Source organism: Cydia strobilella, chromosome 1, assembly GCF_947568885.1.
Source record: "Cydia strobilella chromosome 1, ilCydStro3.1, whole genome shotgun sequence".
NCBI lineage: Eukaryota > Metazoa > Arthropoda > Insecta > Lepidoptera > Tortricidae > Cydia > Cydia strobilella.
Genome location: NC_086041.1, coordinates 9,171,106 through 9,192,935, shown reverse-complemented (window position 1 = coordinate 9,192,935; position 21,830 = coordinate 9,171,106). Strand labels below are relative to the sequence as shown.

Sequence of the window (21,830 nt, the reverse complement as noted above, 5' to 3'; positions counted from 1 at the left end):
GATATGATGCGATTGAGCTGGTTATCAAATCAAATCATCACGTTTATTTTGTTAGTTTTATCTAGGAGCGCCATGAATGTCAAGGAATTGTCAAGGTGCTTGAACTCGGCTGGAATCCAAGCAGGTTTGAATGTTTACATATAATATACATCGGATAAATTAGCTTATTGTTGTGTTGTGTGTATTGCTTATTTTTGAATATAACTGATATCTGTTTCTAAAAATAGAAAACGGTGCAATAACTCCTTAGGTATTAGTTTTAAAATCCGTAATATGTGGTGAACATGGTCTAATAGTATTTTGTGCAACAGGAACATAATAAATTAAGTTGAGTTTTGTAAAGAAGTCCCGAGAATTTTAAGACCTAATTATGTCGTTACACACAATTTTTTTTAAACCGCCCGCAAACCTAAAATTTTAAATAAAACCAAAGTAAATATTGGTTTGTAGATCTTTGACTAGAAGACAGAATTTAAAAAAAAAACAACCGTTGCATAATATTGTATGAATATCCCAAAGTAGAACACAGCTGTTAGGATCCTAAGGGCCAGTTGCACCAACCACAGTTAACAGACTGATTAACGTCACGCAGCAGAGATCTACCTTTGAAACTTTCCACACAATAAAATTTTGCGAACGCGCGAACGCTTTAACGGTGACAGACGATTTGGTGCAAACGACCCTATAAGAACACTAGCTGCGCCGGGGCCCCGCGCGCGGCGCTTCTTATGAAGTTGATTTCGATCTCACTAGCAGTCATTTAATCGACATAAGAGTGCTGGAGTAGAAAAAAGGATATTATAAAAGGGTGATGAATACGTCCGTTAAAGTCACGTCAACAAACCCAACGAACCGGTCGTTATTATACGCTCCTCCTGGTCATCAAGCTCAGTCGTGGTCTGCACTTTATCATGTCCACACGTTCCGTATAAAACAAAACAATATGCTCATTTATACATAGCAATCGACGATATAGTGTTTTTATTAAGTGTTGTAAAAGAAGTGTTTCTAAATATAAAATCGTACTAGTCGCTAACGAATCTGAACCTTGAACTTAACTATTTGTCTTATGGTTTTCCTTGTTTGACGAGATGACTTTAATGCTGTGTTTAATACTTTTTGTCGGTAAGTTTGTTTATCGTGCTCTCGTAATGATTGTATATGCTCACATAGTTTCTTGATTGTAACGTTTGTGACTCAAAATATGATTCAGAATGTCCACTAACACTTCTCCTTTCTGTTTCTAAGCAGTCAAGGGTCGGTGTTAAAAGTATGTACCTAAGTAGCCTATCTACTTAAATAACACAAGTCCGTGGCCGCAAGTACACTTAAGGACAGGAAGGAAGGGTCAAGGAGTGAACAGTGGCTCGGAAGAAAATAGCTGGGTATAAGTACTATATAAAATGGGCTAGCTTTGTATGCAAATTTCCCTACAGTGACATTAGTACATTAAAGAGTTTATGTGTGTATAAACTTGTTATGTTACTCAAATTGGTCTGAATCATTAGTAACTATGATTCCAATCAGTAGTAGTATCACATCTTCAGTTTTGGCTGCGTTGTTTTTTCTTGTGGCGTGTTTAAATACGAATTTTAGTTTAACAACGCGATAACGCTTAATGCTTGAAGACGCTGTGTGTAGTGATGTGCCGTTCCCGGGAAAATACCCTAGGTGGGATTATTCCCGGCAACGTTCCCGGGAAATTTCCCTTATGAAGGGAAATTAGGGGAATTTTGAAATTGTGCATAGTTATACTATTTTAATTAACTTCTTCTTTGTTTCAATATTAATAATAATAATAAAATATTTATTTCCAGTTAACAACGGGATATTCTTTTACAGTAAAGGTTTAATAGTAGATTGTTAACCAAGGGATGAAAGGCACTAATTTCTGCCGAGGTGTTTTTATGCCTTTCACCAAAGTTAAACACTCTACTTTTCATTTCGAATACGGGGAAAGTAAAATGCATGTGTTTTCTTTAAAACATGACTAAGTATACATTTTTATAGTATTTCTTAAGGGCACTTTCAGTTAACAATTTATGTAAAAGTATCGTTATTTGTGGAATGGACAGTCAAATATCAGAATAGAAATTGTATAACAAATCCATTTAAACTCAAATTTCAATTGCTTATCCTAATAAAATTAAAAAAATCGTACTTCGAACGTAAAATGCTCTAGTGCAGACGCGTATCATTTTCTGCACACTTTTTAGAACAACAATGACCCTCTTTCAGAGCATGAGAAATGAAAAATCTTAATATTAAAGGCTAAGATTAACGGTGGTCTCCACACTACGCAAAGCCTGTATCGTGGTTACCAGTTTAAAGATATGTACTTAAATAGGTATATCAAATTTGACATAAAACTTTTTATATATACGAGTATATGTATATGAATGCCTATTACACTGTATCTATTTAAATTGCGTAAGCATGAGGGTAAGGTGTGTGTGTGTGTGTGTGTGTGTGTGTGTGTGTGTGTGTGTGTGTGTGCGCGTGCGTGCGTGCGTGTGTGTGTGTGTGTGTGTGCGTGTGCGTGTATGTGTGTGTATGTGAATGATGTGTGTGTGTGCGCACGCATTAAATCGTAGCAAGCAAATGTAGCCCTACGAGGGAATTTGTTCTCTTGGGATCAGATACAAACCGAAATTACTATCTCAGTGTTGGCCGAACGTTAATTGCAATTAACCATTAACCAGTACAAATTGAACCGTAAACCGTTACAGTTTACGGTTCAATTTGTACTGGTTAATGGTTAATTGCATTAACGTTTCGGCCTACTATTACCTTACAACTTTCAAAATTTCTTCACATTCGTCATAACTCCAGGATACCAGAAGAGCCTGGATTTGAATTTTGGCTTGACTTTACCTACAATCTTTAATATTACAGGTTTTGAGTAATTTGTTGTATATGTGTGGAAACAGAAATGCTTTAAACCGTTTAGCAAGGGCAGATTTAACGCGCGGTTTCGAGACTTGGAACTTCCCTTGTTTAGGGAATATTCCCGGGAACAGGGGAAATTTCCCAGGACTTTCCCATAAGGGAATATTAGTAGCTTTCTAGCAGACAGAAGCATAAAGGTCGTAGTTGACGGTGAATGCTCAGACTCCATGTCTGTGAATGCTGGTGTCCCCCAAGGCTGTGTGCTATCACCCACGCTATTCCTTCTGCATATCAATGACATGCTGCAAATCAGCGGAATTCATTGTTATGCTGATGATAGTACGGGTGATGCCTCTTACACCGGCCGCACCAATATCTCTCGGGAAAACGTCATCGAGAGCCGGAACAAACTTGTGTCTGAAATTGAGACTTCCCTAAAAGAAATCTCTGAATAGGGTCGACTAAACTTAGTCCGTTTTAACCCTGCCAAGACACAGGTTTGCGCGTTTACCGCAAAAAAGTTAGTTTGTCGTGTCACCTCGTTTTGAGAGCACTCCCCTGACTGCCGCAGCCAGTATCGGAATCCTCGGCGTCGACATTTCGAGTGAAGTCCAGTTCCGCGGCCATTTAGAGGGTAAGGCCAAATTAGCCTCAAAAAAGCTCGGTGTGCTCAACAGATCGAGACAGTATTTCACGCCGGCCCACCGCCTACAGCTGTATATAGTGCAGGTTCGCCCACACATGGAATACTGTTCTCATCTATGGGCAGGGGCACCCCAATACCAGCTTCTCCCTCTGGACCGCATCCAGCGAAGAGCGACTCGAATTGTCGACTGCCAGCGTATTTCGGAACGGCTTGACTCCTTGGCGCTGCGTAGAGATGTGGCCTCGCTCTGCATTTTCTATCGCGTGTATAACGGGGAGTGCTCCGAGGAATTGTTCGGATTAATCCCTGCCGCTTCTTTTCGCCATCGCCCTACGCGACAACATTACCATCCTCACCACTTAGATGGTTGGCAGTCCTCAACTGCGTTTCTCTAGAAACTTCCTGCCTCGCACAGCTAAACTGTGGAATGAACTGTCGCCTGCGGTATTTCCGGACCGATATGACCTTCAAACCTTCAAGAAAAGAGCGTATTCCCATCTTAAAGGCCGGCAACGCACTTACAACCCCTCTGGTGTTGCGGGTGTACATGGGCGGCGGTAATCGCTTACCATCAGGTGATCCGTCTGCTCGTTTGCCTCCTATTTCATAAAAAAAAACCTTGTTCTGGGAAAATTCCCACGGCACATCACTAGCTGTGTGCAAACAAGTACTACGAACTACGATCCATATAATTAGATTTGCTTAAATATATGTACCTATATGACTAATATTTGTAGTATAGTGAATACCTACACGATTAACAGTATCAACTTCAGGTCGAAAGGTTGAAGAGCTTGACGCAAATAAGTACCATACGACCTATTTCTTACAGTAGGTAGGTACCTACGTAATTATTATATTTTACGTTTGGACGCTATGTTACAAACCGCACTATGCTATAACCATAATTAGTGTGAAACTGGTTTTGTACATATCCATTGTAAATAATATCCGACTTTAGAGGATAATATCCGATCTCATCTTCCTGAGAATAATAAAATATTTACGGGCAGTCATCGTAATTTTGCTTCTTTACTTGAAATAATATTAGTCCCAAGTGGTCGAGACATAATAAATATGTCCTCTATGTCATTAAAATACCATTGTACCTATACTCCAATAACAAAAATTCTTAAAATAAAAAACTGGCCAAGTGGGATCGGACTCGCGCACGAAGGGTTCCGTACCATTACGCAAAAAACGGCAAAAAATCACGTTTGCTGTATGGGAGCCCCAATTAAATATTTATTTTATTCTGTTTTTAGTATTTGTTGTTTATAGAACAAATACTAAAAACAACAACAACACAACAATAACAACAACAATACATCAACAATACAGTTTGGCAACAGAAATACATCATCTTTCTAGCTATCACGGTTCATGAGATACAAATTGATACAATCTGGTGACAGACAGACAGACGGACGGACAGCGGAGTCTTAGTGATAGGGGTCCCGTTTTTACCCTTTGGGTATGGAACCCTAACAAAAAAGAACCACCTTCACTAAACAGTTTAAAAACAGTTGGAGCTTCTAATTATAAACATTCCGGACAACGGTTGAGTTTTTCGTTTGCATCCTATTTATATTTAATACAACATTATATAGACATAAAATTATAATACACATATTAGCATATTACCTAATGATAAATTATTTTCACCACACCAACGGCCCTCCTGGTTGTTCAAAAATGAATGAGAAAGTTGAATTTTATCCACATGTGGGGCAAAGTAATCAGATGCAAATTTTGAGTTGTTAGCTGGTAGAATTGACTTTTAAATGATGATTTTGAATGATATTTTTTTATTATGTTAATTTCGATTTGATTTGGTTTGACTTTTTTGGTACCTATTTCATAGTTAGTATTTTCCTCGCGTTGGTGTAATAAAAAAATATATATTTCACTCGGAGGCAAATTTTGTTTAACCCTCGGGCCTCGTGCCTTGAAACCCTTGCAACGCTCTAGATTCCACCTCTCGAACCACTCGCTACGCTCGTGGTTCAATTTTGGAATCTTTCGCTTGCTCGGGTATCAATATTAGTACGAGCGGTTAAACAACAACTTTTCCCCCTTGTAAAACAAATAACTATCAATTGCACAAATTAAACGCATTTATACTGATAAATCACCATCACTGTAGTCTTTTGATTAATAAACATTAAATGGCCACGAACCTAAATTTTAGGTACTTAGTAAATAGTAATGTAAAAACGTTGTGAACATATTCCTTTTCCAGCTCCACTCTCACAATGCGACCATGTTCCCGACCAACAAATACTCCAAAGTGTATTCGGGACCCCAGCGGGCTACGCTGTCCCTCTCCCCGCCGTCCAACCGGGCAAGCCAACACCGGGAACCAGTGAGACCCTGGTGGACCATGACTATTGGGACTCCGACGATTATTATGTGCCGTCAGCGGCTGACTACGACTCGTTTGATTGGACGGTTACTAAGGTTAGTTTTGCATGTATCATATCTGCTAATGATAACAGCTACGGTAGCTTAAAATGAAATGTCCGAGAGTAGGTAAATAATAATAGTTATTTGTTTTACAAGGGGCAAAGTTGTTGTTTAACCTCTCGTGCTAATATTGATACCCGAGCAAGCGAAAGATTCCAAAATTGAACCACGAGCGTAGCGAGTTGCGATCTTGCGTTGCGACGGTTTTAAGGCACGAGGGTTAAACCAATTTTGCCACCGAATGAAACACAACATTTTTCACCACACCAACACAAGGAAAAACTAACTGTAAAATATCAAGCAAAATCAATTCAAAATGAATGTTATTAAATATTTATCATTCAAAATCATCATTTAAAAGTCAATTCTACCAGCCAAGATAAGAAAATAACTCAAAATTTGCATTTGATTACTTTACCACATATGTGGATAAAATGCAACTATCATCAGTTTTTGAACAATCAAGAGAGCCTTTCTTTACACCTTAGAACTGGAACGCTAATAAAGAACGCTGTTCCATGATATTTTTCAGCCTTTTAATGCGCGTAGATGCTATAAAGAAAGTGTTAAGAACACCTACCTACTTATTTAAAAGCTTAAGTAACTATTTAGCAATGCCACCAATGCCACCATGTCAATAAGATGCCATGAGCTGTAGGAAAAGAGCTCAACTGTCTGAAAATTAGTAAAGCCCATGAGCATCGAGTTCTATGGAGGCACGGCCACTACTAGATACATATATAGATACGTCGATAGTTCCGTTCACCACGAGTTTTATCTCACAATCCTATACTCCTGTAACTGTAACTATTGAGTTACAAGTCTGACTAATTTCTAGACGTAAAACCCTCACTTAGTCTTGGTATTTTGACCAGTCAAATCAATCACAGACATGACAGGAAAAGAACGGTCAATTCAACGCTAAGGCGTCGTGCTATGATCGAAACAATTTAACTTACTATTTTGACAGAGGCTGGCGTATGAAATTTACAGGACAAGTACAACTAAGCGATTCCATACCTCCATACATAATAAGAGCATTTATTTACATTCATGTTATCCTTTATCCTTTGTTTTAAGTTCTGCCTTCTATTTCAGCGCATAGCGGCATATTCAGAGGAGAACTTCCTACTTTCGCCTTTAGGCTTGAAACTAGCACTGGCCATCTTAACTGAAGCAGCGACAGGCCCCACACAAGCCCAGTTGGCCTCGGTACTAGGGTTTGACGTAAATAGAACCGTTGTTCGGTCTAAGTTCTCCTCCATCATATCTTCTCTGCAGGTTCGTAGAATCACTTTAGTTCTTATTTACTGCGACAATGTGTATGGAAGCGTATAACTTACTCCTATTTATTATTGGGATATTTTATGAACTTATATATCAATATATTATTCTTATTATATACTAAGACCATTGTTGCTGCAAATGTAACAGCTCAAGTAGATGGCGCTGTGCGGCGTCATACCAACGTCGAACTAAATGTGATTAGGTATCAAACATTAGACCTTACAGCGCCATCTAGAAAGTTTAATCTGTGGCCATAATATTTTTCACTGCCTTTTGATGCTTAACGAATCTTTAGTTCCTATCTTTCTTTATGCCTCTTGTACCTACTATGGTACTCAAGCAAGATATTTTGCTGGTTTGAAAAGGTAACCCGGCGTTAAAATATTTAGTCAAATAAAATATGTCCAGTAGTGAAACAATAATGGTTTAAAATGACATTATATTTTTCCAGCTAACAAATCCAAACTACACCCTAAACGTTGGCAGTAGAATCTACGTAGACAGCACAGTGTCTGAGAGACAGCGTTTCTCTTCGATTGCTGAGGAGTTCTACAAAACTGAGCTGAAGAAGGTGGACTTCCGCTTCCCCGCGGAAACTGCGGCCCAAATCAACGGATGGGTCTCTAATCTCACGCATGGGAATATTCCTAATCTAATCGATGAAGGTAAGGCTTTAATTTCGTTTGTATTTTGCTATGTTTATATGGGTACTTGCTTGAAGTGTACTTATTTATTGACCGAACGTTAGCGAATGTCTCCGTATCAGCTTGGGAAAAAATGCTTTGTACTTATGTCCGGATGTTCTCCTCTACACCTCAACCGATTCTTGTGAAAACTTGTGAGCTGGTTCAATGATTAAATAGGTTTTTTGTAGATTCTATGAGGTCTACCGCTCACAGAGCCACTAGTTTACTTTATTTATTTATGTGACACTAAAAAGTGAGTGATGTCATTGACCAACGTAGAATTACCTTAGTGGCATACCCTATTAGTCAAAAATTCTAGATGAATTTACGTAGATAGATTTACTGAGAACGTTAGTCTTAGATATGTCCAGTCAGTTATGAACTGTTCTAACTGTCCAGTGTCTCTGAAGATGACGATAACAATATAGGATGGAATTTAAATTGATGAAGTTTTGATCCTTGCTAAATAGTGAACCTGTAGGTACTCCGACAAATTGTGGCGAAAACCCAGTAGGTAATAGCCCACACACCCACGCTAGGTGCATGGTATGCCACAATAGACACTGACAATGAACAGTATGCACTGCGTCTTTATGGGTCTTGATTACCTATACCGCTTTATCAGCTTAAAAACGCTGGGACTTGTCATTTACTGTTTCGTATGTTTTATTTTTAGACGAGGTGAAAGGCAGTATAGTCCTGGTCCTTACGACCCTGTTCTTCAAGGGCACCTGGAAGCACCAGTTCCACCCGAACACCACCAAAACCAGGGCTTTCTACGTGACACCGACTGTACAAAAACAAGTGCCCTTCATGAATGTAAAGGAAAAGTTTTACTATGCAGAGTCAACGAAGTACGACGCAAAGATTTTGAGGATGCCATATTTGGTAAGCGTTTTGAGAATTTACACATTTCTGTTACCTCTAAACATTAGCTTCAAAAGTATACCACATGAAATCAAATCAATAGGAAATCCAAAATCATTTGAGGCCATTTTACAAAAATACTTATTGGATAAGAGTTACTATTCACTGCAAGAGTTTTTTGGTGATACATCCCGGAATAAATAGTAGTAGTTGAAACTGCCCAATACTATAATTTATTCGAATGTCTGTGCAATGCTTATGTATATGTGCTTATGTATAAGGTTAAATTGTATATGCTTAATTGCTTATGTAGGTATAAGATTCAATTGCAGTGCTGTGTCCTTACAGGGTCTATATTCCATGTAAATGTAACATAGTGGCAATAAAGATATTTGAAGTTTGAAGTACCTATTGTATATCCTACAATTGATGGTTATTTTATTAGGTCGAATTTCGGAATGCGACTATCATAATCATTTATATTGGATCCATTGACCTTTTATAAATAAGGTCATTGACCATATTACCTGTTGCGGTGTAAATATACCTATAGCATACAAAGTATAAAACTGCAATGTGTTATTGTTACCTATATGATCCTACATTTGGCAAGTGAATATTTTTCTCGTTTCAATTAGCCTGCTCCGTTGAGTTGTGTTTCTACCCTCTGTAACGGCAAGTATCACGATAGCCTAAGCTAAATCTTCGTTTTCTGAGTAAAATGTTTCTTTCAGGGTAAAAAGTTCTCCATGTACATAGTAGTGCCGAACTCCCTGAAGGGCCTCCCCCGCATAATGGACTCGCTGAGCGACCTGCGCACGGAGATGCTGTACCTCGCCGAGCGCACGGTCGACGTCACGCTGCCGAAATTCAAGTTCGACTTCACCTCCATTTTGGACGGAGTCTTGAGAGACGTAAGAACAATTAATTGTATTTATTTGGCACTTCTCAAATTAAATCACATTTAGAAACGGGTCTATCGCGAATTTATTCGCGATAGACCCGTTTCTAAATGTGATTTAATATGTGTTTAAACCGCGAAAGTTTTAAATGTTATACTTCTCAAATTCTTCTTCTGTATGTCAAAGTGAAAGGACTAGTTTTGATATTGTGGGTTACATCTATAGGAAACCAATGCTCTGGTAGCCTAAAAGGCAACCTGTTACGCTTCTAAATCGGTTAAAATAAAAGTATGTAGTCGAAATCAATAGGAAAGACTTTTATATCTACAACATCTATCAATCAAGACTATCGTTGTTTCAGTTGGGCATTCGGCAAGCGTTTGAAGACACGGCGTCCTTCCCCGGCCTGGCGAGAGGGCAGTCCGCGCAGAACCGGCTGAAGATCTCCAAGGTTCTGCAGCGCTCCGGCATCGAAGTCAACGAGCTGGGAAGCGTTGCTTACTCTGTCACAGGTTCCAAATCGTTTCGATACTTACTTTAAGGACTACTAGTATATCGGCCAGCTGATTTTGGCAGTAGAAAATAGCTTAAAAAACTTACATGCCTATTTCTTACGGTCATCACTGTATTGCTAAATGATGACTTGTGCCGCTTGTGCGTTGTTTTCTGTGGCAACTGCTGTTGGCTGCATAGACTCAGGCCTGCTGCTCTAACGCCTCAGGCGAACAAAACGCTCGGAGCATGAATTCCGTGGTCCACGGTATAGGACTTTTGAAACTTTAATGAAATTCAATTTCTTTATTAAATTTACCTTATGTTTTAATTGCAGAGATATCGCTAGTAAACAAGTTTGGCGAGGATGAATACAGCGCGGTAGAGGTGATCGCCAACCGACCATTCCTGTTCTTCATAGAAGATGAAGCCACGAGACAACTGCTGTTCACTGGGCGGGTGTCGGACCCTCTCGCGACCACCGCGGAGTTCAAAGCGCACACGCCCAGCGCGTAACCTTACACTTTATGTATAAGTAAAAACATTTTTAACGTAGTTCAAAATCGAAATAAATCGTGTGTTTCCTTCTTAAAATGTCCATTTTTATGTCGGTTGGGCTTTTTTTGAGTAGATACTCAATAGATCTTAGACTGCGCCTTTTGTTATATATCTACGGACTGTATGAACAGTTGATGTGATAAAATATGAAACAACAGTTTCCATGTGTGATTCACATATTTACTCAATAGAAGCATTAGAAACTAATAATAAATAAAATAAAATAAATAACATTATACACAAGCACAAGTGAAATAAACTATGTTATGATGCGTATGTAACTGTCAGTTCCATGTAATAAGTCATTTTTTATAATAAATCAAATATTGACTAAGTTAAGTTTTATCACAGATATTGATAAGTGCCATCTTATAAATATCTACTTACGAGTATTATGATTCCGGAAAATAAAACAAAGCTTAAAGTAAGTACGCAAGGCACGAACAATTTGGTACATTGATACGCATGTTCCTATGTCTATCGCACGCGCGTAATTATATAGCTGTCCCGCCCATGATACCGGCGGTCAATGACACTGTGCAAGCGAGACAGCAATGGGTCGATGTACCGACTGGTCAATGTTCGGGCTAGCGTCCTTACTTTAGTATAATGTATACGATTTGCTCTAATTTCCCCCTCCATCTACCTCATTTGTTAAGCCCGCTCCACACTCGTGCGCGAATCGCGGCGCGAAGCCGCGAACGCCATTGTGGAGTGTGGAGGGCGCTTTATACATGGACTCCGCTTATTATCTCATGAAACAGGCTCGATGGGACAAAGGACAACTATATCGGCCCAAGGACAATTCTCAATTACCTTTTAGAATAATGTGATCCATTCACAAAACCACTGCTGAACTGCACCATTATTACCAGTACAATTTGACACTGGGTTAACGGTTCAACCGCTTAACCCCGGGTTAGTGGGATAGGATGGTGCAAGCGGGCCTAAACATTCGTTGGTTAACGTTTTGAAAACCAACCATTCATATATATGTGTGAGTGGTCAAAAATCGTGGATTCAAATTCAAACGTCGGTAGAGCAGAAAAAATCGTTCTCGAAAAAGATGACTAAAAATTTAGGATCCTTAGCATACACAGACAAGTAGACTCGCGCTTTCGCGTTAGGTTTATATTTGGCGGCTTGTATTGTACCAGTGATATTGGTGTCTAACCTAACGCAGCGTATTACGGGCGAACAAAATGCGAACGCGAAGCGGCGCGACGCGGCGGCGATACCGGTTATTACGTTCTTTTTCGTTCTTTGGTTCATTATTTCATTTTGAATGAAACAATAATCCGAAGTTGTTACCTAAATACATGATTCAGTCCTACGTAAAGAGCATAAAATAATTAAAATTCATATTGGGCTATTTCGGGTTTTACAAAAAAAAAAGTATATCACTAAAAGTACCTAAAACTTTTTTGACGATGACGTATATCGCTATGTTGGCACTTTGACGTGTGTCCTATTGTGCGTGTGTCACTACAGAGCGTTACTTCCGTCAGAAAAAAAATCTGAGTTACCGACGTTTTACTTCAAAAACGGTTCCGAGCCCTGCGCGCCGCTTCGCGTTCGCCGCGAATGCACGGTTCGCGTGTTGTTCGCCTACGTAGTTCGCTGCGTAAGCTTATCCAATCCCAGGTCCAATTTACAGACCCGAATCACTATCACTTGCTCGAATGAGAACGAAATATATTGCCGGTTATAACAACCGCCGACAGGTTACGAATGAATCACGAAGCTTAATGTGATTGTCAGATTTGTTTTGTTTGTCACACAGGTCACACTATAGTCTAGTACTGTTTGTGTTGGTGTATGGTTGTGTGTAGGAACATTATTTTTTTACGAACGATGACATATTCAATTTAAAACTCGTCTACCTTATGCTAAAATTAGGTTTTTTCAATTTGTTGCGTAATTAGAGGAACCGATACACCATGAATCGTGTTATTTTGTGCGGTAAGTTTTATTTTAACTTTATGTTATGAGCATTTTGTACTTTTTGCAGTAGATACCAGATACCTACAACCGGCAATAATACCTAATCTTACTTAGGTAATTCTTATTCTGACCTTCCTCATCTATAAACCCGTTTCTATTAAATAAAGTCGTTCCGGTTACCTATAACAAGGCATCATTAATAAGAGCTCTTGTTTCGAATTATAGGTACATCTTTATTCCACCACACTAGCTCGTTATTCTTCAAAAACTAATGAGAAAGTAGCATTTTATCCACAAGAGTGGCAAAGTAATTAGATGCAAATTTTGAGTTGTTTCCTCATAATTGGCTGGTGGAATCGACTTTTAAGTGATGGTTTTGAATGATAAATATTTAATAAGATACATTTGTGTGGTGAAAATGTTTGTTTCACTCGGCAGCAAAGTTTAAACCTTTTGCAACCCTCGCAACGCTCGAGATTCCACTTTGAGAACCTTTTTTTAAATCTTTCGCGTTTTAGCACATGGAATTAAGCATCAACTTTGCCTTCTTAAAAAAAATATTATTCATTATTTACTAATGTCGAGCAAAAACAACATTAGCGATATCCACTATGCACGATTATGCTAAAATCTTTAACTACATAGATATTTATTTCGGTCCCTAAGTAATGATCATGTTAAATATATATATATATATATATATATGTTGTATTTTTTTTAAATATATTCTTCGTCTTCCATCAGTGAAGTTTATACCTGTTATGATTGAATGGTTCAGTGCCGTCACGTTGGTTTACAAAAAACCGGCCAAGTGCGAGTCGGACTCGCGCACGAAGGGTTCCGTACACACCCCATTTAAATATTTATATTATTCTGTTTTTAGTATTTGTTGTTATAGCGGCAACAGAAATACATCATCTGTGCAAATTTCAACTGTCTAGCTATCACGGATCATGAGATACAGCCTGGTGATAGACAGACGGACAGACGGACAGACGGACGGACAGACGGACAGGCGGACAGCGGAGTCTTAGTAATAGGGTCCCGTTTTTACCCTTTGGGTACGGAACCCTAAAAAGGGAGATCACTAACATTTCTGTTTTTCAGGTGTTTTTTTATCCTGCTTTCAAAGTTTCGAGTGCATGGATAACAAGAAACCAGACAATACTCGTTTAAACTACTTCGACACAGATCTCCTTAGATATACAACTGAAGAACGAAGTGGCAATGTGGTGGTCTCGCCGGTCAGCATCAAATCGACACTTGCCATGCTTCTTGAAGGAGCCAGTGGCAACACTGAAGCTGAAATAAGAAGCTCCTTACGATTGCCACCGAATAGAAATGAGTTTAGAGAACAGCTGAATGTCTATTTATCAGCTTTACAAGTAAGAAATTTAACGAACGAAAAAGTAACAAACTTTAGGTACCTGTGATGCCTGCTAAGAATTCTGACCCAATCTATAACGATCCTTGGTTAGTTAATTATATTTTCACATCACCTATTCGAAAAAAGACTTATTCTTCCCCGCTAGGAGGGATCAAAGTGGCACTTTTCTTCCCTGCTAGGAGGGAACAAAGTGGCACTTTTCTGTTCTAGGACACGATTTTTTTTCTTTTTCGCATACTATTTTTTTTAGGTAAATCATATTTTGGAATATAATAATTTCCTCATAAGTGATGTGAAAAACAGTATGTGTCACATGGTAGCAAAATTATTTCCACCTTGGGCGATATCGCTTGAATCCCTCACTACGCTCAAGATTCTATTTTAGAATCCCTCGCTACGCTCAGGATTCAATTATAGAATCTTTTGCTTCGTTCAGGATTCAATGTACGCCCTCGCCGTAAATATGTCATTTTGCTCCCTTGTGACACAATATACTATTGTTTTTGAACAACATTAAATCTATATTTCACGTTACAGTTTAATAATACTGCAGCCAAGCTTCAAAATGCCAATGGCGTCTTCGTATCGAACAAATTTAAACTAAAGAAAGAGTATGAGAAGGTCATAGAAAAAGTATACCTTACTAAAGTTGTCAGTTTGAATTTTCTGGATCCGGTAGGCTCTGCTGCCACCGTAAACGACTGGGTCGGCAACCAGACAAGGGGGCTAATAAGATCCTTAATAGAACCTGGTATGTCCAAGTAAATACCTTAAGTTTCGTAATTAATAAAAGTTAACATTTGTTTTGATTACAAGAACCTGCCCGTAAATAAATATAACAAAAACTTAAGATTATTTTAGTTACCTACCTGTAGGTAAAGAGGCAGTCGTTATAATTCTAAGTAATTCTCCTATTTATTTGTATTACAACACAATGTTTTTGTATTTTTAAATTGGCGTAAAATCAATTTAACTTAAATGCTCTTGGTTATGGATGTTATCTTACCCGCAATATGTTTCTCGTGACAATGCATTGGCATCTCACTTGCTTGAATGCGATCTCGCATGAATCAATACGACTTCATTGTGCAGCTTTCCGTGACGTTATTTTAATTTTTTGATTCTCGATTCCAGCCCACATCCCCCCATCATCCGACGTGCTCCTTATCAACGCTCTTTACTTCAAGAGTGCCTGGCAGCACGCCTTCGACCGCAGCCTAACAAGGTCTGCCTGCTTTCGCGTCCAGGGCTCCTGCAAGAAACAAGTCGCTATGATGGAGATCAGTACTGAGCTCAACTACGCGTTCGTTGACAACTTGAGGGCTCATGCAGTTGAATTGCCTTATGAGGTATGTACTTAATCTAGAAGATACCCCCATAGATCGACAGTTTGTATACTTAAATTTCAAGAGCGCTTGTCTCTTCTGCCTGCTTCCGCGACTAAGCCACCTGCAAGAAACAAGTCGCATGATGGATATCAGTCCAACTCGATTATGCTGTTCTTTGACAACATCAGGGCTCATGCTGTTTATTGCCTTATGAGGTGAGAATCTTTACATACACCTCAATTTTGGCAGTATACTTCAAATCCATTTTGAAGAATAAGTACCTCAATGCTCGATGATTTGGGTCTAAGTATGTTGTAGCGAGAGTTCTAGTTTAAATTGAGCGACGTTTAAAGAGACGCGTTACATGATATACTTAATGGATTTTACTTGCTCCAGTATTGCATATCATAACCGCCTCATGTTACTTTGTGTTGGTATAGAAGTTGACGTTGGATTATTTAAGTATGTGTATGTATACAGGGTGGAAAAAAATTATGGGCCCTGGAGGGAAAGTGCCTTAAAACCTTAAGTTAGCTCATTCTTTTCAAAGGAAACATTCTTTTATTTTTATAAATGAACAAAACTGCATTCAAAGATTTTTCATTTTTCTTTTCGATTTTGCTTGTCTAAAGATATTCTTGAGTACTAAATATTCGATTTTATGGATATTTTGTACGGCAGACGAGTGTAAGACCTAATTTTTCTTAGAGAAATGTTATCATTAACATTAACTGTGTCGACTATTAGAATAAAATAGCGAGTGTTTATTTTTTGGTTTTTTTAGTCGGCTCGATTCCCGGGCGAGACAAGCTAATTTAAAAAAATCTTTGTATGCATTTTTTTATTTTTAACGAGCTAACTTAAGGCACTTTCCCTTCAGGGTCCATAAATTTTTTCCACACTGTATAGTCATAAATATTTTAATCATCAAAATTATGTCTTATGAATGACGCACGACGGGAAAATCCTGAGTGGGACAGTAAGACGAAGAGTTTTCCTTGTAGGTCTTTAATATTTTATTATTATAGGAGCCAGAAACTAATGACGTGATAAGGAAATTATTATAATCAAAGGATAATACTATAATGAATATAATGATTAATAGGAATTATAGGAATGGAATGATAGGAATTAACTTGTTATGCTACATATGTAATGGGCGCAAATAAGTGTAGTAAATGTACCTACCTTAAGCAGTTATCTAAATAGATTTGTAAGAAATTAAGTCACAGTCTTTGTCCTAATCGATATCAATAATACCGGTTAATTTTTCCGTAATGTAAAATAATTTAAAGGTGTATTCTATTAAAAGTAAATGATATTCCGTTTATACCAAATCCATTTCAAAGACCATCAACTTTATGGTCTTGCTTATTTACACAATAATTCGCTGAATTGCTTAATCAGATGTAACAATAACAATACAAACACTACTTTATACGTCCATACTGTAAATATATTTTTAATTTCCAGGGTGGCCGTTATTCTATGGTGTTATTGGTCCCGCAAGATCACGATGGCTTGGCAGGTCTGATAAGGGACTTGCCCTACATGAGCCTGCCACAGATCTGCAAGATGATGGAACCGTCTCACGTGCAACTCTCACTGCCGAGGTTCACCGTGGACTATAGCGAGGACATGGTCGGACCACTTAGGAGTGTAAGTAAATTGAGGTCATATTATAGATCGAACGAAGTGATGCTTTATTGACAACCAGGGGCGCATTGTGCTGTTAAACGTTTTTTTATTTATTTTTGAAAGTATATGTAGTTGCTCCAAAGTTTATAAAACTGAAAATACTAAATTGGTCACAGAAGAGCGTAGAGATCCGGAAAAGTTGGGTCACGACTATTTCAAAAAAGCTGACACGGATTGTCTAAGAAAATAACTGACACCGTCAAAAAAAACATAAATTCCTACGCTTAAATACAAATACAAATACTCTTTATTGCACAACTCAATAAAAGAAAATAGTAACAACAGACGGTATTATCGCAAAAAAACCTACTTATTTTAATAAAAATTAAAATGAAAATTCATAAGAAATAAAAAATCTGACACAGGTTTGAAATTCGATGAGAAACAAATTGGTTCCATAGCAATTGCTTGGTTAGAGTAAATTGTTTGTTGCTGTTGAAACTAAATCTGCATGGGGACCATGGAGTTAGTTAGACACATTTGTCATGACTACGAGTATAAAATCACGAGAATATTCGGAATTTTAGAAATTTTCTTTACAAACAAAGCGGTAACAACGGGTTGCTTCAAACGTAAGCCATTCGCCGTAAAACATATGGCGAACTTAATACTTATAATATAAGCTACTAGCTTTTGCCCGCGACTTCGTCTGCGTGGACTTAGTAACCCCAGCTAGAGTAAGAATAGCGCCTGGAGAAAATCTTATAGCAATTATTCAATTTGAGCATATTATGCACACAAATTAGCAGACACTTCATTAATTATCTCAATTCCACCCCGCTTTTTACTTTCATAAGGGATGATTTTCGGGATAAAAACTATCCTATGTCCTTCTCAGGGACTCAACCTATCTCTATGCCAAATTTCATCTAAATCGATTCAGCGGTTATGGTTTAAGCGTGAAGATGGAACACACAGACAAACAGACAGACTTTCGCATTTATAGTATTAGTATGGATATGTAGGTCCCATACTTTTATTGGAAAAAAAAGTACCTATACAATAATTCAAATGATGAGTGCTGTTTGACTCCGAAAATATTTCTGAAGGTATTTAATAAAAACGGGGCCTGCTAAGTTATTAATTCTTAATTACAGATGCGAATCACAACCCTCTTCTCGTCACAATCCAACCTGTCTGGAATCATCGAGGGTGGCCCCGCCCAAATAAACCACCTCTACCACAGGGTGTACATATCCGTTGACGAGGATGGAACAGTGGCCGCTGCAGCCTCCGCTGCCCTTGTCGTGCCTTTAATAGAGGGGAGTGTGCAACTTGTGGTGGACAAACCTTTTGTGTTCTTTATAAAGGACAATAATTTGGGTTTGGTTCTTTTTGAAGGAAAAATTGAACAGCCACATGAATATGTGGCACCGAAAAGGAATTCAGAGAACAACGTTGTTAAAAGCAGTCGGACTAGTTTCGGGACCCGCTTTTAAAATAATATTGTATTTTATGACTACGTATAGTACAATATTTTTTAGTTTTAATCCTGCGACGTGCTTATAAAAAACGAATCTGCTTACGGTCCCTCCCTTGTATAATTTTATGAGTAAGTATGTTTCGTTTTAGAACGATTGTATAACTACCTATGTCACATATTAATAAATAAAACTGAGTCCTTAAATATATATGTACAAAATGGTGTATTTGTCTTTCCCTTACCCGGTACCTGGGGGCATAGCTAAGTAACAATTGATTGCAATGATTAAATGATTAAAAGTGAAATTATGTATGGAAATGATCACGTGACTTTTCGTAGCATCTGTCATCCTTTTCGCATTTATCTTTTCGCTTGGCGTTTGTCGATTTACGATTGTCATCTCGGCTAAGCCTCCAGCTAACTGGCTAAGACAAGCTAGAGTCAGGCGCCCTGTTCCACCTTAAACAATTGGATTTCTCCAAGAGCATTAAGGACTTAGGTACACACAGCTGTAAAAGTACATACCCACTTTATGAATGGAATTCATTCATAACGTGGGTATGCACTTTTGCAGCTTGCTGTACGTGGAGTAGCTACTTCCTAACAGTTCGCAGTAAGCTGCTCTGCATTGCCTGGTTGTACTGGTAAAAATCAGTGGGCAATATTAGGGCGTTACAAGTTAACTATAATACACCTTCTATTACAGACATCAACGATACACATATTACATATTATATTCACTATACGCACCTTCATTTTTAGGGTTCCATAGCCAAAAAAGCAAAAACGGAACCCTTAAAGTTTCATCATGACCGTCTGTCCGTCCGTCTCCGTTTATCTGTCTGTCCGTATGTCACAGCCATTTTACTCGGAAATTAACATATATATTTTAACGAACGTAAAATTTGGAACGTAGAGGTGTATTAAGTGAGCCGCTACATAGTTTAGAAGTAAAAATTTATAAAAATATATTTTTAGGTAGGGTAAGTGAACATACAGGAAATCTAGTAAGTATTCTAACTGCAGGACGCGAATATATTTCTGATGGACTGCTTTCTTTTTCTTTGACTGCAGGGCTATGTAGGCCATTGTTTTAACAGTTGGTGATTATTTCAAAATCTATTTGAGTCCGACGAAGACAATGTAAAGCTTAACCAATGTAGACACAACAGTTTGCTGGTAATACAATACCTATATAATGTATATATTTTGTTTCAAATTTGCTGTATAAAAAGGTACGTATGGAACCCGAAAACTTTTAGCGTACTATGCTTAAATTGGACTGAGGTTTCAGTTTCGATCATTTTTGTGATCAAGGTAGGATATAACATAACCCTGTGTTGACTTTGCATTGGCTAGATGAGTCGAACATTATATGGCCAACTAGTTTTTCGCTTCTCACATACTTACGATTATGTTTATTTTTTTTAAGGTTCACCAACAGCTGAAGCAATATCTCAGGATCATTAATCATCTGACTGCGTTACAGGCACGCTCCATCGCGGACCTTGTAAACACCGCTGCCCGCGGCTACTATTAGTTATTCTTTGCCCCCGGTCTTGCAGTTCATCTCGCACACGCTGTTTTATACGTGATACCATCGCTGGCGCACAGCGGACCCATCGGGTCGGGCTGGCAGCCACACAGCTGCCCGAAGGCACCCAGCACCATGCCCAAAAGAGCGACTGTGGACAAATGCAGTTTATTGTAAAAATCATCAAACGAATTGGGTTTAATTTTTTCCCCTCACTAGCTCGGAAAGCCGTCTTTTATCCTTTAAAACAAGCGGGGAAAAACGCATTTTATCCACTAGTGGGGAAAGTAATTTGACCTTGAATGGAGCATGTTTAAGTAGCTTGACAGATAACAAAACGTAAAACGCTCATAATAATGGTTCGTTCGATATTAATTATCATTAAATAAATGGTTTGAGAATCTAATAAAAAATACCAAATTTAGCTTTATTTAATAATTTTAAGTCATAAACCTTAAAATTCCATAACAAACGTTTGTTTTTTTATAATGATGTTAAATATAATTCTGAACGCACAAGTTGAGTCGATGTAATTTCAAAACGCATCGTTGACATTTCATACGTCAGAACAGAAATGTCAACATTGTCAACAAATTTTTTACTTAAAACACTTCTCACCGACTCACGTAAAAATCAGAATTTCCAGTGTTTTCTGTTATAATATCGTACAAAAATAAGTGATTCCAGTGATGAAGATGATCTAACGCCTGTGGATGTTGCACTTTCTTCGCTATAGTGAGGGGAAAAGTTTTGTGTTAGACACGGGTGCAAATGTATTTTACTTCTTGTGTGTTGAAACACTCGCTACGCTCAGGATTCTATTTTAGTACCACTCGCTTCGCTCGTGGTTCAACTATGGAATCCTTTCGCTTGCTCGTGTTTCAATTCCACACTCGCGGGTAAAATACAACTTTGCACCCTTGTATAACAAATAACTATTTCACCACACCAGCTGGTAAAGGCTCTCTTGATTGTTCTAAAACGAATGAGAAAGTTGCGTTTTATGAAGTTTTATCCACATGTATAGGTATATGGCAAAGTAATCGAATGCAAATTTTGAGTTTTTTCATTATGTTGGCTGGTAGAATTGGCTTTTAAATAAATATTTAATAACGTTCAGTTAGATTTGATTTGGTTTGTTTTTGTTTGATATTTTACAGGTAGTATTTTCCTCGCGTTGGTGTGATGAAAAATTTTGTGTTTCGCTCGGTGGCAAAATTTGTTTAACCCTCGTTCCTTGAAACCTCCGCATTGCTCGCAACGCTCAAAATTCTCCGCTTTTCGAATCTTCCGCTTGCTCGGGTATCATTATCAATATTTAAAAAAAAAATGCCTTGTAAAACAAATAACTAATATTCCCCTAGCCAACAAGAGGAAACAACTCAAAACTTGCATTAAATTACTTTGCCACTCTTGTGGATAAAATGCAACTTTGTTATTCCTTTTTGAAGAATGAATAGAGCATTTACGAGGAACTTAAAAAAGCTAAGTTAAAAAATATTAATATTTGGGTCTCGTTTACAAAATAAATACGCTTAGATTACTCCATATATCATTAGATTTAATAACAGCAGATAGAGAAAACAGGAAACATGCAATTTATAGGAGTACAGTGAAAACTAGCCGTCGGACAGGTTATTCCGTCGAGTTTGTAACCATATTAATAACCGTATTAATTTAAGGATTTTCACTTTTTATTCAGTTTAAATCATTTACATTTTTA

General features: G+C 38.0%; 1 protein-coding gene across 1 annotated transcript; it reads left to right on the top strand.

The window, feature by feature from the left end:
• Positions 1-852: 852 nt before the first annotated feature.
• LOC134748323 (uncharacterized) lies at positions 853-18,618 on the top strand. Its single transcript, XM_063683092.1, has 14 exons — positions 853-1,125; positions 5,778-5,995; positions 7,100-7,282; positions 7,740-7,953; positions 8,651-8,862; positions 9,576-9,755; positions 10,105-10,255; positions 10,573-10,747; positions 12,805-12,827; positions 13,845-14,122; positions 14,662-14,875; positions 15,259-15,473; positions 16,926-17,111; positions 18,248-18,618. The coding sequence occupies exons 1-14, from the start codon at positions 1,092-1,094 to the stop codon at positions 18,587-18,589; spliced, it is 2,625 nt and encodes an 874-aa protein (XP_063539162.1). The 5' UTR covers positions 853-1,091; the 3' UTR covers positions 18,590-18,618.
• Positions 18,619-21,830: the final 3,212 nt, after the last annotated feature.

Bases quoted from the DNA above. Each gene is read 5' to 3' on its own strand.
- LOC134748323 (XM_063683092.1), top strand. From the start codon at position 1,092: ATGACTTTAATGCTGTGTTTAATACTTTTTGTCG. The intron at 9,756-10,104 runs GTAAGAACAATT...TCGTTGTTTCAG, and splicing joins TGGACGGAGTCTTGAGAGAC to TTGGGCATTCGGCAAGCGTT. The intron at 14,876-15,258 runs GTATGTCCAAGT...TCTCGATTCCAG, and splicing joins AAGATCCTTAATAGAACCTG to CCCACATCCCCCCATCATCC.